This window comes from Rhinatrema bivittatum, chromosome 3 (genome assembly GCF_901001135.1).
Source record: "Rhinatrema bivittatum chromosome 3, aRhiBiv1.1, whole genome shotgun sequence".
NCBI classification, from domain to species: Eukaryota; Metazoa; Chordata; class Amphibia; order Gymnophiona; family Rhinatrematidae; genus Rhinatrema; species Rhinatrema bivittatum.
In genome coordinates, this window is record NC_042617.1 from 514,168,203 (window position 1) to 514,184,774 (window position 16,572).

General features: G+C 44.8%; 1 protein-coding gene across 3 annotated transcripts in view; it reads left to right on the plus strand.

Moving 5' to 3' along the window:
- Window positions 1-16,572, plus strand: part of EFR3B (EFR3 homolog B) — a 455,199-nt gene that overhangs the window by 286,915 nt on the left and 151,712 nt on the right. For all 3 annotated transcript variants that reach the window (XM_029596199.1, XM_029596200.1, XM_029596198.1), the window contains 3 exons: window positions 1,993-2,127; window positions 4,663-4,741; window positions 15,907-16,042. In XM_029596199.1, the coding sequence (XP_029452059.1) occupies window positions 1,993-2,127; window positions 4,663-4,741; window positions 15,907-16,042 (350 nt within the window). The remainder of the gene's footprint in view (window positions 1-1,992; window positions 2,128-4,662; window positions 4,742-15,906; window positions 16,043-16,572) is intronic.

Below are 16,572 nucleotides of genomic sequence, written 5' to 3' on the forward strand. Positions count from 1 at the left end.
GTTCCGGTTGGGTCCAACGGGGGTCCGGGAGCGGAGGCGCGGAGGAGCATGTGACGTCGGCGTCACTCCACTCCGGCGTCACGTACTGCTCCGCTCCGGCGTCACGTGCTGCTCCGCTCCCGGACCCCCGTTGGACCCAACCGGAACTTTTGGCCAGCTTGGGGGGGTCAGGAGGCCCCCCCAAGCTGGCCAAAAGTTCCGGTTGGGTCCAGCGGGGGTCCCGGAGCGACCTTCTGCCACATGACCTACCTGTCACGTGGTAGGAGCACAAGATGGCGCCAGTGACCATGTGACAGGGGCTGACCAATGACACCGGCAGCCCCTGTGACACAGGCTATCGGTGCCATGAGGAAATCGCAAAGGAATGCAGGGATGGCTTCCTGACTCCCCGCTGGACCACCAGGGAGTTTTGGTAAGTCTTGGGGGGGGATTAAGGAGGGTGGGGGGTTTAAGTGTTTATTTAGGTTCAACGTATTCAACATAGCTATGTTGAATAAGTTGGAAGTCGCGATGCGTTGCGCATCAAACCTTTTTTTTCTCTTTTAAAAATATAAGTTGCGTTTTACATATGCGTTCAAAACGAATGCACACCCCTAGCAAAATGTTCTTTTTTTTTGGCAACATCAACTGCCATTGGTATATAATTATTTCACTTAGTACCTGATTTCACTAAGTTAGTATATACTTATGTTATCTCAAAAACTGCTTACTGAAATAGTTTGTATTTTGGGCTATCACAGAAAATACTGCACACCTTGCAGCACATCTAGTACATAGCTGCCATAATCTTTACAGTAACAAGGTTAACCAAGTTTCTTTAGAGCACAGCTTAAGACCTTGGCCTTTGTCTTTAAGGCAATAAATGTCCAAGAACTGATTTTTGTGGAGACCCGCTTAGATGCTTTTATTCTTTTGTGCATACCATGTTCTGTTAATAAGCATTTGCTTGTTTTATTGTCAGTTGAAAATGCTAGCTTAGAACAAACATGTAGCTGTGTTTTTCATGTGCTCTGGCTATTTTATTGAATACTTTGCTTGAAGAGATACATGGGATGAAGGACTATATATTCAGTTCCATGAGATGCTGAAAACAAGCCCATCAGTGAGGAAAGGGTCTTTGGTTAATAAATGCAATAGTGGAATTTAAAACTGTGGAATGTTCAATAATCTTTTAAGGATTAAACAACATTTTTATTGGGTGAGGAGCTTTCTTGAAAATTCAGACAATGCTACTTGACTTGTTTTTCTTTTGGACTTGGCTGTAGAAGGAGTCCTGTACTTTTCCCCTTATGTCTGCATATCAGTAACCCAGACTGTGAAAGTTGGGGCCCGTTGTTGATTGCCGTCTGAATTCAATTTCCCTTCTTCCACCCCCCCCCCCCCTCCCATCAAAGCAGAGAGCGATGTTGCAGTTACATCAAAAGTTCAAGGCTTATTGGTTGAGGGAAGTAATCACCATACTTCTGAATAAGGGTAGTAACTGTCGCACCAAGAGGGTTTCCTCCATGCAGCCTTTTGTTATTTCCGTCCTCTAGCGTTTAGGGATCCACGTTGTTTATCTTATGCCCCTTTGAATTCTTTGACTGTTTTTGCCTTCACTACCTCCTCTGGAAGGGCATTTTCCAACCTCACACTGAATGAGTTAAGTCCTTCTGTTTTCATGAAGGTTTTGTTATCTTCCTTTCTCATTAATTAATCTCTATTACAAATTTTTAATGCTGGGAACATGACAGTAACAGAAACTGACTGCAAGTATTAGATTGACTTGAGAACAGGGGTGGAGACATTGATCAGAAATGCTCTTGTAGCATAGAAATCCATCTGCTGGCCCTTCTGTAGCGTAACATTGAAAAAGAAATTGCTAGGCACTCATTTGTTTAGTAAAAGAATGGTCTGTGATCTAACCAAATATTTTCTTATTAAAGGAATCCTGCATTGCCTTCCTGTGGCCAGTGTTGAAATTGATATAGCATTCCTGTTTTGTTCCCTCAGCCGCTCGCCCTCTCCTCTGCAAACCACTGAAAAGGAGAAGGACAGCCCAACCGAGCTGGCTGAACGGTGTCTGCGGGAATTACTGGGTCGAGCAGCTTACGGAAACATTAAAAATGCCATCAAACCAGTTCTTACGTAAGAATCTTTATCTCCTTCCTTAATGAACTAGAAAGCGTTTTGTATCAAGTTGTTAATATAAACCCCCAAAATAATGTAGGCAAGTATGTTTCTTGCTTAGTAATTACAGTGAGGTTCATCTTTAGCAGTGCATCTACTGCTGAATATCCCAGTTAAAGTGAGCTGGGTAACATTAGCCGGTTAACTTTAGGACAGCAATTTTTCTGACCAGACTTACCCAGCTGAGTTTAGTCAAGCAGGGTTCAATATCAGTGCTACCTGACTAAAGTTAAACCCTGCCCTCAGAATGTCCTTCTCTTTTTATCCAGCTAAGTTTTACCTGGTAATATCTTATGCAGGTAAAAGTTTACTGGTTGGTAGAGTGGAAAATTGAAACCTCGAGGTTTGACCAAGTAATTCCAAAAATTACCCTTTTGCATATAGACCTGAGTGTATACATTAGTTACACTTTACTAGAACCTGACCCTTTTCAGTGTGCCTCTACTGCTGCTAGGTTCAGACTGAATAGAAATCTGAGATCTGGGAGTTTATATAGCAAGGAGACAAGCATCACAAGGCTTTAAAGCAGTAGTAATAGCAAACAAAATTTTTTTTAAAGATAATTTTGTGAGTAGATAAAGTAAAATCATTAATATCCTACTTTTAATGTTCTGATTTAGATTTCATTCCTGATGTTTTGTTTCAGGCATTATGATACCTCATAAACTGTCATCTTATTAGTAGGGTTATAATTTTGGGAAAGGAGAAATTTACCCCTTCTGTTCTTAAACATTTAACAAAATGCAAAACCAAACTTGTCACTCAGCAAAATATAAAGGGATTTAATATGTCAGGTACACATTTCATTGAAATCATTGTGTCAGTCCACTTATCTTGGACTTTCATGAAGGTGACAAGTGGAACCAACATATTCCTTTAACATAGGCATACAGGACATATTACCTTTACAATCCCTTTACAACGCCACACATCTACAAGACCAGTGAGAAAAGCCTACAGAAACAACCTCCAGACTCCACCAATGAAATCAACGTTAAGCAAAAGAGCATTCTCCACAGCTGGTCCCAAACTCTGGAATAGTCTCCCACCAGAACTCAAATCAGTACAATGCCCCATTATTTAAAAAAAAAACTTAAGACGTGGCTCTTCCATCAAGCTTTTCCATAACATCAGCCTGCGGAATAATATCTGCCAAGGACCCCTCAAGGTTATTTTCATTCAACCTACAAGAAAGCTATATAAGAACTTCAATTTATTTTAAACAACCAACAAGAGAATTACACAAGAACTATCCAAGTTCAGCTCTGGACCTTCTTTGAAACCCCAAAGAATACCCCCAAAATACCACAAGGAATACCAAAAGAATTTGTCTAACCAACTCCAACTCCTTGGCAGTCCAAATCCCAATACCCACCCTCTTGACAGTCCAACGCCATTGTTTAGTGCCTCTACCCACCTTTAGGCTTTGTATATATTTGTATATAGTACTATTTGTATATAGTACTTTTTATGTAATCAACCCACATATTTATTTCCAAGTTATTTCTTCCTGTTCCTTGTAAGACATTTACTTGTCACTGTTGTTATTGTTCAAATTGTAAACCGAATTGATCAGTAATTCTGTTACTGGAAAGTCGGTATAGAAAAGTTCTAAATAAATAAATATTGATATCCCTCCCACCAGCCCAACCCTTAATAAAGACACAGCACCCTAAGAAATGGATTTAAACAAGGTTGCAGTTTATTGATTGGAAACACAGACCGACCCGGGCCTCAAAATGTAAATCACACCCAGCCTGGACAAAGCAAAGCATCTCTTTCCCCAACCCTCATGCAGCCTTGGTGACCCAGCAGGACACCACCAGCCAAACCCAACTTCCAAAGCTGCACCAGCAGACCTCTGTCATGACCTCTTTGTCATGACCCAACATGTGAGGCCCAGTAGTGTGGTCAGTGACCAATCTTGACCATCACTGGTTCAATATAACATTTTCTAACCTCCCCCAGTACATGAATAGAGCTACTTGCTCAACATATAAAAAACAATTTATAATTGAAAATAACTTCAGCTCCCATCACCTATCTCTGTGACATTACAGAGTGCAATCCAAAGACAAAATCAGAACAAGGGAGGGAGGGCAGGAAACGGAAGCCGAGGGAGCTTGAACTGAGGATGGGGAAGAAGGAGCCAGCTTGAAAGGTGAGGGGAGGGACACAACCCAAGGCCTCATGGGACTAAACAAATCAGAGGCCGTTCAGGCCCTAGCTTGGTTTGAAATTCCCATAACATCACAGAACCAAAGAAAGGAAGGGGGGGGGAGGGCACACTGTGTATTGCACTCACCACTGCTAACACCCCACAAAACATGTCAATGCAGGGCTGGGTAGAAGGTAGAGAGATGCCTGCCCCTCACCATATTAATCATGGTAGGCGAAGACTTTGTTCCCGCTATCTTCTACTTATACTCCAAATTATTTATAGTCTACAATGCACCAGGTTGTGATGACTTTTTTTTCCTTTATTTTACATAGCCACCTGGATAACCACTCACTCTGGGAACCAAAGATATTTGCCATCCTTTGCTTTAAGATCATTATGTACTCCATACAGGTGAGGCATTAGCAATAAATTTGAGAGATTGAGATCATTTCCAACATACCCTGGCTTACGAATGAGGTTCATTTCTGTCAAGGTATGCACAGGGCTTGTGTAGTTCAAATATCTCATATTTGAACCATGCAGGGCTCCTTAGATAGACGAGCACTGTGGTTCAAACAACTCATGTTTCAACTGAGTATGCCTCAGGAGGAAGGAGAGAAGAGGCCTCAAGTCAAAAACAGGAGTATGCTGCTGCACTGGGTTGGGATGCAATACTGCAGCTTTATGAGAAGTTTCTAGGGAGGGGAAAGAGTGAGGTTGAGGAAGAACAGGGACTCAGAAGTTGGTGGGGGAGGGGGAAGTACAGGGGAAAAGTGAGTGGGAGGGCAAGAACTTGAGGGAGAAATCAGGGGAAGAAAAAGGACTGGGGAGAACAGGGGACTGGGTGGGAGAACATGGACTTAGGGATTTTGGGGAGGGGGGAAGAGCAGGGGAAGAATGGGGGCTTGCAAACTTGAGGGGAGATAAGGGAAAGAATAGGACTCAAGGAGTGGGGGGAGACCATGTTAAGAATTATGACTTGGGGAGAGCAGGGGAAGAATGCAGCTGGGCAAGAGCAGGGGAGGAAGGGGGCTCAGGGACTGCATGGAGAGCAAGAACTTGGGGGTCTAAGTGGAAATCAGATAGAATAGGGACTTATGAACTGGTGTGAGTGTGTGTGTGTGTGTGTGTATGTGGGGGGGGGGGGGGGGGTGGAGTCTGGGAGACCAGAGATTGCAGGGGAAGAACAGGACTCAGAAACTTGGACTCAGAAACTTGGAGGAAAGCAGGAACTGGGAGGAAAGTAGGAGAAGAACAGGGACTTGGCAACTGGGTGGGGGTCTAGAAGAGCAGGGACTTAGGGACTGGGAGGAGAGGAAGGGATGAATGAGATTCAAGAAATGGGGAGTGCAGCTTGGACACAGGAATTGGGGAGAACAGTGGAAGACTGGGAACAGGGACTGGTGATAGTCTGGGAGAGCAGGGACTATGAAATTAGATTGGAGAATGGAGATTTGGAGACAGAGTGGGGGCAGAACAGCGTTTTGGGGGACAATGGGGGGACTCACCCTCACTCCTACACAAATTGGTGTGTTTGAGTGGTTGTGTGTTAGATGGGTTGGAAGTATGTGAAATGGGTAAGAGAAGGAGGCTGAAAGGTGGGGTACGGTAGATAGGTGGTATGAATGATCTAGAGAAGTGACATGCAGATATAAGAGAAAAAGCACAGGATGGCTTCTATGGCCAAGTCCCAAATCAAAGAATGTCAAGCAGCATTGTCTGAATTATCAAGAAGATTCTCACCCAGTAAAAATGTTGCTAGCAGTAATTTATGGGCTTCATAGTTGCTTGGTTTTGATGGATTGTAAATATTATTATCTTTTTCATAAGGCTTGGGGGTAACTGCACAGAGCAGCAGTTAACATCCTTGAGAGAAACATGGGGTATCCTGCAGAGAGCAGCAGATACTACTATAAGAAGCTTGCTGGGTGGACTAAATGGGTCATCTGGTCCTTTTCTGCTGTGATTACTACGTTACTATATTAGAGGACTGGAGAAAGGGTATGACGTAGTAAAAATATATGTGGGTACTGTGCATGGGTGAGAAAGAGGAAAAAGATGACAGAGGTAGGAATGGGAGGGCTTGGGAGTGAGTGAGAGTAGGAGATAGAAAGCTGGTAGGTAGGTTACAAGGTAAAAAGAGAGAGACTGAGGGCTTGAGAGTTAAATATGTTGCGCTGGGACGAGTAGAGTGTGCCCTTGGACCTCGGCAAACTGGGAGAGGAGCTCCGAGGAAGCGCCAAGGGAGGTGAGACGGAGTCTCGTCTGGGCGGAGATTGAAAGCCCAGGCCCCCGCCAACCTGCACGGCCTCCAGGAGGCCAACCATGCAAGGTTAGTCTCTGAGTAGTCCTCCGACCACTCCAAGCCCTTTCGGACCTGCTGCTGGGTAATAGCAGAGGCAGCAGGCTGGACAGGAGGCAGAGGTGGATGAAGGCCAGGGCACTGGACAGACTCAGGTGCTGAAGGAGACAAAGACTCAGGAGCTGAAGAAGGCAAAGACTCAGGTGCTGATAAAGATGAAGACTCTGGAGCTGAAGAAGACGAAGACTCAGGTGCTGACGAAGACTCTGGAACTGAAGAAGACGAAGACTCTGGAGCTGAAGAAGACGAAGACTCTGGAGCTGACGAAGACGAAGACTCTGGGGCTGATGAAGACGAAGACTCTGGGGCTGATGAAGACTCAGGCATGGAAAGCAAGGCAAGGCAAGGCATGGCATGGCATGGCAAGGCAAGCTAAAATCAGGCAAGTAAAACTCAGGATGGAGTAGAATCCGGATAGCACGCTAATTCACTCAGACGGAAAGGAGGCTTCAATGGCCAGGACGGCCCTCAGGTTATCCACTGACAGCACAATCTGCCGGAGGCTAGGCAAAGCCAGAGTCCAAGACATTGGAGGCCTCAAGACAAGACAGCTAGAGGTAAGCTAAAACATCAGGTCTCCACGGTGAAGGCTCAGGACATCCCCATTGGATTCCCAGGACACTCACTGAAGGGCAACAAGGAAGAGCGAGGCAAGGACATCAAGAGGACTCCGAACCATGAACGTGGACAGGCGAAGATCGTGGAAGATCCTCGGCCCCGACGGAAGGAATTATTCCACTGAGCACCCTACACACCACAACCGGGGTGGTCGCGGACCACTGGACCACTGTGTGCCCTTCACAACCCCACCGGGCTGGTCGCGGACCATGCAGGGACGGGACAATGCAGAGCTTTGGCAGATGCAGGACAAAGGAACAGACAGGACAGCAATGGGCGGACATCAGGACATCTCAGAAGAACATCAGGATCTCGGAGACATGGCGGACATCAGGACATCACAGAAGAACATCAGGATCTTGGAGACATGACGGACATCAGGACAAGATGAAAGGACATTCAGCAAGAGACCAGGAACATAGACGATGAGGGATCCCAAGACGAAGAGAGATGCCGGGCAGTAGCAGGAAGCGAGGAGTCCTAAAGAGGGCTAGCCCCTTGCCAAGGCAAGGAAGAAGTGACTGAGGAGCCCTAATATAGGGCTCTGCTGGAGATGCCCAGGGAGGAGTCCGAAGGTGGGGACTGGGGCATATCCGGCCGCAGGCCCTTTAATTGAGGAAGAGAGGCACTGCCTCGCCCCTTAGGAGGAAGGAGCAGAACCTTGGACAGTGGCCATGCTGCAGATGCTGAAGAGGAGGAGGAATGGTCCGCAGGACAGACCTCAAGATGGGAGACGGCTTCCAGATGCCGAAGAGAGACCAGACGGCGGCTCCTTGCCGCATGATGGACTGAGGACGGAGGCCCTTCCCCACAGAGGGGGCAAGGTAACATCGGCGGTCTCCGGACCACGTAGGAGTGTTGTCAGCGGCCTCCTGGTCACATAGGCTGCAGCAACACAACTCCAGCCATGCTGAAGGAGCGTCGGTAGCCTCTGGGCCACAGGAGAAGACAAAGGAGAGGTGAGAGGCTGCCCATAGCTCCGGCTGCGGGCAGAATCGCAACAAAATAGGGTAAGAAGGAGGGGTAAAATTTAGCTGTGAACAAATGGAGAGAGAAGAGAAATGAAGAAAAGGATGAAAGGAAAAGATCAATGTTAGAGACAGAAATAGGGAAGGAAGGGAAGAAGACAGGAGGAGAGAGAAGAGATGGAAAATGGAAAGCTGACCCTGAAAACCCTAGGAGAAGACAGAAAAGAGAAATCAGGATCAACCCAATTAAAAAAATGAAATGTTAAGACAACAATGGTAGAAAAATAGTATTTAGAGTGTGGAATATGTCAAAGTTGGGATATGTATTTCTTATATCTTTGTGTTTGCTCAGTTCAGGAGGAAATACATTAGGGATGTGAATCGTTTTAGGACGATTAAAATTATCGTCCGATAATTTTAATATCGTCTTAAACCGTTATGGAACACAATACAATAGAGATTCTAACGATTTATCGTTATAAATCGTTAGAATCGTGAGCCGGCACACTAAAACCCCCTAAAACCCACCCCCGACCCTTTAAATTAAATCCCCCACCCTCCCGAACCCCCCCCCAAATGAGTTAAATAACCTGCGGGTCCAGCGGCGGTCCGGAACGGGCTCCTGCTCCTGAATCTTGTTGTCTTCAGCCGGCGCCATTTTCCAAAATGGCGCCGAAAAATGGCAGCGGCCATAGACGAACACGATTGGACGGCAGGAGGTCCTTCCGGACCCCCGCTGAACTTTTGGCAAGTCTCGTGGGGGTCAGGAGGCCCCCCACAAGCTGGCCAAAAGTTCCTGGAGGTCCAGCGGGGGTCAGGGAGCGATTTCCCGCCGCGAATCGTTTTCGTACGGAAAATGGCGCCGGCAGGAGATCGACTGCAGGAGGTCGTTCAGCGAGGCGCCGGAACCCTCGCTGAACGACCTCCTGCAGTCGATCTCCTGCCGGCGCCATTTTCCGTACGAAAACGATTCGCGGCGGGAAATCGCTCCCTGACCCCCGCTGGACCTCCAGGAACTTTTGGCCAGCTTGTGGGGGGCCTCCTGACCCCCACGAGACTTGCCAAAAGTCCAGCGGGGGTCCGGAAGGACCTCCTGCCGTCCCCCCAAACGGCAACAATACGATTCCCTCCCCCTCCCAGCCGAAATCGATCGTTAAGACGATCGAGGACACGATTCACATCCCTAAAATACATCTGTTTCTCTTTCTCTGGTGTTGCATTACATGTAGAGTCTAGCTTCTTGGGGTTCCATTTAGTTTTTTGTCTGCATGCTTCTGTTTCTATTTTCTGCATTTTTATTTTTTATTAGATATGGCTGTGTTCTGTGTGTGTGTGTTACTGAGCTGAGGGATTCTGCTAGCATGCACTACATGTAGTGTCTGTGTAGAGATCTATATTAATCTTGCTGTAGTAATATTTGCAGTGTTACACTTTCTCAGTGAGGGGTTGCTGCAGTTTGAGTCCTGTGAGTTAATACTGTTATGATATGGCAGGTTTGCCACATAGATTTTGTGTCTTTTTTGTGTTGCTGCACATGTCTGCCAGTGGAAGGTGTTTGTGTTTCTATTAATTAGCTGAGATAAGAATTTGAATATATTTTTTGTATGGTGAGTTTAAGGGCCAATGTCTTATATCCATTGTTCGGGAATTTCTGTGGATGCAGAGTGTGTGCTACAGAACTGGAGACGCAGAAGGTTTGTTGAGATTCTTCCTGTATAGACTCCAGACTTCACTCATATATCCATATAGAAGAACTGATTGAATGATGCTATCAAATAGGGATGTATATTCATTTGAAACAAATGGGTAAAATGCAACAAATAAAACCAATTCCATTTCATTCGTGGACCCCCGAGATGAATGGAAGGTGCCCATAAATTACAGCAGCCTGACCAGAGCCGAGGCAGGAGACCTAGGCAAATAGGCAGGATGGAATACCAGTCAAATGAAGCATTTTTTAAAAACTAACCTATAGCTGGAATCTGGATCAAGTGACACTGACATCATTTTACCGAAAGGTCTGAGTATGTGCAAAGAAACTCCATTTTCTCTATTGGAGTTCACAGGGTAAGACAAGCTTTAAAAAGTAAAGCTTTAAAAAAGGAGAAGAATTTTGGCATTGGCAAAGGATTTTTTTTTAATCTTCACTGCTGCAGTCAAAGTACTCTCACTATCACTGCTTTCTATTTGTTTACTAGAGCAGGGCAGTGGATACAGAAGCAGTGAACAGCGGAAGTTTATGTCTCTGTCTGACTTCACACAGTACCTGCACTGCTTATCTGCAGACAGTTTGCAGTACAGAGAAATGCAGCTTTGCTAGTCTTTTCAGTTTAGACGGATTTTTGTTTGTGTGTGCAAAAGAACTCTTATCAGCAGTGCACATGCATACACTGTGTTTGTGTGTGTGTGTGTGCATGTGTATGTGAGAGAGAAACATTTTTGCACATACTGTGACGGATAGCCCTAGAAAGACAGACAAGAGTTTTTGCCACTAGCAAGCTGCTAACTCTGCTTGGCAAATTGGCACTGTGCTTACTAAGCACTGAATTCAATCTGTCAACCTGCTTTTGTGTATGTGACAGACAGTCAGTATTGGAGTGGTATCAATAAAAGATATGGTGATATCAAAACTCCCAGTAGATACTTCCAATTATATCATGACACTGCAAGTAAAGGGCAGAGGAAGAAATGGCAGAGGGGCAATAAAATGGCAGGGGTAGAGGACTGAGTGTTGCTGCAGAGCATACCAGCTTGTAAAAAGTACAAGTAGTACTAGCAGCAGTGAGAAAAAAGGGAATCCTGCCCCCAAACTTAGAAAAGACACATTTTAGCCACAGAAAGCCAGAGGTAGAACCCAGCTCAAACCATAAGGCAATTAAAATTGGGAGCGTATGTACCACCACCACCTGTTCCTCTCTCTCTTGCTTTGGCGCAGCAGCAAAAAATGGGAAAGCCATCTGAGGCTGGTATTTGCAAGGCAGGGGTGAAAACAAGGGCAGCAGAAGTACAACACCCAAAACAGTATGCACCTTCATGATTACTGCTTCTGAGGCATTGCAGGCAGTATTTTAAAAAAAGTGATTTTGAAGAAGAATCATGAATTAGAAGATATCAAAGATCTAATAGCCTAAGAGAATTTTGGAGCTCTAGTCCACTGCATTTTAGCTTCTACTGAAGAGGTGAGGGAAGTAGATGATACTGATAGTGCTGAGAGTAAACTCAGGAAAAAGAAGGTATTATAGTTAGACAGTGTCTTCTCAATGGCTGGGGATATAGTGAGCCTTCCTCATTCAAGCCTGGAGCCAGAGTTGATGGAAAAGTTGGTCTTGAAAATCAATCTGCCTTTGCTGAGTTTCCCAGAATTTTCAGATGACTGACAGGATGATCTTGGGGGTTTTGCTGCCACGCTGCCTTTATTTTTATCTTTATTGGCATTTATATACCACTCTCTGCTATAGCCCAGAGAAGCTTACATCTTAAAACATCCATAATCATTAGATCAAGACAAATAACCACTAAGATGGACAATTCTCTAACATAGACAGTTAAAGCAAAACTAAAATATATCAAATATGTATTTAGACTAAAAACATTTAAAATCAACATTACAATTAGGGATATATAGGGAAAAATAATAATTTTTGTTTTTCATTTCATTTTCAGGAGGTTTTTTCCCCATGAATTTCGGTCATGGAATGTTTGATTTGTTTTATTCATGCGAAAAAAAATGAATCAAATATATATACATATAAAAAAAACATAAAAATGAGGACTCCCGTCCCTCTCTCCCACTCACTCCGAAAAATCCAGGGCCAGGATCCTCCCTAGCCCCCACTTAACTAGTCTGGTGGGGATCCACCAGTAAAGCTTAGGCCAGGCCGCAACCTCAGCCTCAGCCTAAGTAAGACCAAGGGGCCTAGGTCGGAATCTAACATCATGGCCCAGCCCAGAGGCCGGGTTCTGATTCTGAGGCCTAGGCCGGAGCCTGGACACAAGTACAACACTATGGCCCAGACTGGAGGTCGGGTCTTGACCCTGGTCCTCACCCTAGGTGATGCTGCAGCCCAGCCCAGAGGCTGGGTCCTGACTGGGGACTTAACCTGGACCTATGCTGGGGTCTGTTCCAGAGGCCAGGAACTGTTGCCTGGACCTAAACATAAGCCGAGGCCCAGACACAGGCCTGATGACACAGTCTGGCACAGAGGCTGGGTCTCGATGCCGGGGTCTTGGCCCGGACCAAGACCCAGTGCCAGGGCCCAGCCTGCGCCCTAGCCTAGGCTGATGCCCAGGCATCAGAACCCAGCCACTGGGTTGGGTCTCAGCATTGGGCCTGGTCTGAGCTGAGGCCCCGGCATTGGGACCCGGCCTCCAGGCTGGGCCATGGCATCAGACCTGGGCCTGGGCTCCAGTCTACGCTGAGGCCCAGGCATCAAGGCCTGGCCTCCAGTCCAGGTTGCAGTGTCAGGCCTAGGCCCAAGCTTCTGCCTAGGCCAAGGCATCAGCTTGCGTTGGAAACCGGCCTCCAGACTGGGCAATGGAATCAGGCCTGGGCTCCGGCCCTGGTGTAGTTCAAGGCCCAGGAATCAGGACACAACCTCCAGTGGGAACCCCGGCATTGGGCCTAGGTCTAGACCCGATCCTACCAGCAGCCGAAAAACAGAGAGAGAGGCCATACAGCCGTCAGTGGACCTCATTCCACTCCTGGCTGAACAGAGAAGGACACCCTGTCTGTGCAGGCTGCGGTATTAGAACTCATAAGAGTAGTACTTTCTCTATGCTGATCTTGCGATGCACAGGATCAGCATGGAGGAAGTGCTAGTCCTGCCAAGTTTTAATATCACGGGGCCTGCACAAAGGAGGAGGCAGCAGAATGGGCTTCAATGCCAGAAGCAGGGACGAGTGATTGGCTCCTCCTCAACAGCTATGCGGTGGCAGTGATAGAAGCAGCAAGAATGAGAGAGGCTCCGAGGCTGTCAGTAAAACAAAGAGAGGGGGGCCTGCCTTCAGTGTGTGTGTATGTGTGTGTGTGTGTGTGTGTGTGTGTGTGTGTGTGTATGTATGTGTATGAATGGGAGCGCGTGTGTGTGTGTGTGTGTGTGTGTGTGAATGTGTACCTGCCTGGGGGGTCTGTTTGTATGTGTGAGAGAATGAGTGCCTGCCTGTGGTTCTGTGTGTGTGTGTGTGTGTGTGTGTGTGTGAGTGTGAGAGAGAGAATGGGTGCCTGCCTGGGGGTCTGTTTGGGTAAGAGCCTGTGTGTGTATGAGGAAATCTGGCGGAGTAAGAACTTTTGTATGCATGGAGAGGAGAGGGACTTAAAGCCTGTGAATGAGAGTATGTGAGTATGTATGAGAACATGTATATATATGTGAGAGAGAATGAACATGCGAGTGTGTGTGTGTGAGAGAGAGAGGATAAAGTTTGGGTGTCCCTCTAGCCCCCTAATCCTTGAAATCAAATTCCCAGGTATGGACAGCAGGGGCTTTTTTTATCCTCATTAGTTTTAATTATTGGGTGATATATGATATGTACGCTGCTTTGAAATATTTTATTGGTGCTTGGGAAATAAAAAAAAATATATGACTTTAATTTGTTTCTGTTTCTTTCAGTTCCAATAATCCTTATCTTGCTCCTGATGTATTTGTCAGTAGTTTTGAAATATGTATTATTTTATTAGTATGATTCTACTATTATAATTGATGCTTTATGTTTCTTGATTTTATTATTTTATGAGGAATGGTGGTTCTGTGTTTTCATTGTTATACTGTAAACAGAGTCTGGCTTCTTAGAGTTTCCATTTCAGCTTTTGTCTGCATATTGCTGGTTCTAATATGTGATCCTTTATTCTGTATTTGCTGAGGATCTGTCTCTGCTCTGTGTGACTAAGGGAGAGATTTTGCTAGCGTATAGTGTTTGTGTAGAGATCTTAGCAAACGGGTTTGTTTCGTTTCCCCAGTAGGCGCTGTATTGGTTTTCTGGGACTCAGTGTGATCTTTACAGTGCTATTTTTTCACAGGTAGGGTTCTTGTTTGAGTTCTTGATGTTACTACTGTTATATTATGATAAGTTTGCAGTATACATTTTGAGTGTCTTTTTTACAATGTGTCTGGCAGTGGAAAGAGTTTGTGCTGCTGTTACTGTGAGGTGCCTGTCTGAATGTGGCATGATATCTGCCTCTCTTTGTGTGTATCTGATTGTTCCTATCAGCAACCTGAAGAGAATCAAAACTGGATTTTGAGCTTCTGGCTGGCAGTGTGATTGCCTGCTATTTTTCAAATGGTTCAACAGCTGATTGGCTGGTGAGAAACTTTCACACACACACACCCACACACACACACACACCCCCACACACACACATAAATATATATTATATACACAATGTAACCCAACTTTGGTGGGAGGGTGGGGGGGGGGGTCCAACAAATTGTATGGATGGAAGGGGAAGGCAAGGCTCAAAATGTTTGCTCACCTTTGGTTTATACTGATAGTTATATTGTGCAATATTCTGCTGACCAAGATAGAGCTAACCAATTCAATAAGCAGTATGGAATCTAATTGAATTAATTCATAGAGATTAATGGTATTAACAGAAATTCAGATATTCTGAGATTTTATTTTCTTTATAAGGCTTGCTCAAGTCCTCTGACTCCTAGGCATCCAGCCCAGGTGGATTAGCTTTCTGCTACATCTATTGCAGATTAGTTGGAGGGGGAGGAGAATTTGAGGATAAGGCATTGTGCCTTCATTTGTGGTAATGGGAATTTTCCCTTAAGTCCTCTTTCTTCGGCTAAGCCTCACTACACTGCAGCAATCCTCCAGCCAAGAGATGCAACCCATGTTTTCTTCTGGATCCTGTCATAAATGTATCTTTTTGTTGCCAATGGATGTTGATGTGGAATGATGGGAGGAACTCCCTCCATAAAGCTGCCAGCCTGAGGAGTTGGAATTAAATCTGGGTTTCTTGCATGGCTGGATGCAATGCTGATGCTACATCACTGAGATGGCCCTTATTGAAATTCTATGTCATGGGTGCTACTCCAAGGATTTGTTCTAATCACCGTCTTGAATTTAGGAAGCTTTTTTTATGTACAGAACAGAATTGTGAAAGCTCATAGGGTTCATGGCTTTCTTCTGGATTATTCTAATTTGGTTCAACTTCATGGACTAATGTTCTTTGTCAACCAAATGTGTTAGTTCTGGTTTGCTGTTGGTTTTATGAAGAATAGGAGAAAAGCCTTAGTAAATCAAACCCATAAAAGAAGATCTTGATTAGAAAATGTACAATGTTTTTCAGTAAACTTCTGAAAAGTTAGGATAGGACATCCTGTATGAGAAGGTTAGCATTAAGAAGGGAGGGTAACGTCAGATTTGCAGCAGAGTTTTTAAGGAAGGTATCAACAGGTGTGTATAAGATGGGTTTGATGTTTTGGTGATTATTTTATTTTATTTTGTTTTACTATTATTTTTAATGTGATGTTTTATATATTTTGTTTTTGTTTAATGATTGTACATTGCTTTGAGTGATTTTTTAAATCTGGAAGAGCAATTAAGAAATCTTTTTAAATAAATAAATGTATGATAAGATTCTGGGATAGAACTAAATGTGTTTTTTTTTCTTTTTTTAAATTTAGCCTCAGCATTCTCACTTAGTGATTCAGCAGTTATTAGGACACTTGGATGCCAACAGCAAAAGTGCTGCTGCCTTGCGTGCTGGGATTGTGGAGGTCCTCTCTGAGGCCGCTGTAATAGCAGCCAGTGGATCAGTAGGTATGAAGAAAGAACATTTCAAGTCTTCAGATTTTTACTGCATGCAATGTTTGATTTGGATTATGTATAAATACTTAGAGGCCAATATTTAAATTGCCTAAGAATGCCTAAAAACTTTCAAGCGGAAGCTTAAGACCTGGCTATTCACTAAAGCATACACCTAACTTCCCCTATCTCTCACCATTGCGTTACCCTCCCCCCCTTTCCATCCCTACTCCCTCCTCCCGTCACCCCCCTCTCATTCCATATTCTGCCCAATGTTATATTTTATGTTACCTCCCATTATTGTACATATTGTATATACTTGCAAATCTTGCTTATAATAATTTAACGCTATACCCCCCTTTATATCTCCCCCCCCTCAATTACTTTCTTGTTAACATGTTATTTTTGTTCTATGTTATATTTGTTCGATGTAAAGCGCCACCCCAGGTGCCTGTTTTGCGTTACACTGTGAACCGATGTGATATCATTGATGAACGTCGGTATATAAAAAAAACTTTATTAATAATAATAATAATAATAAATCT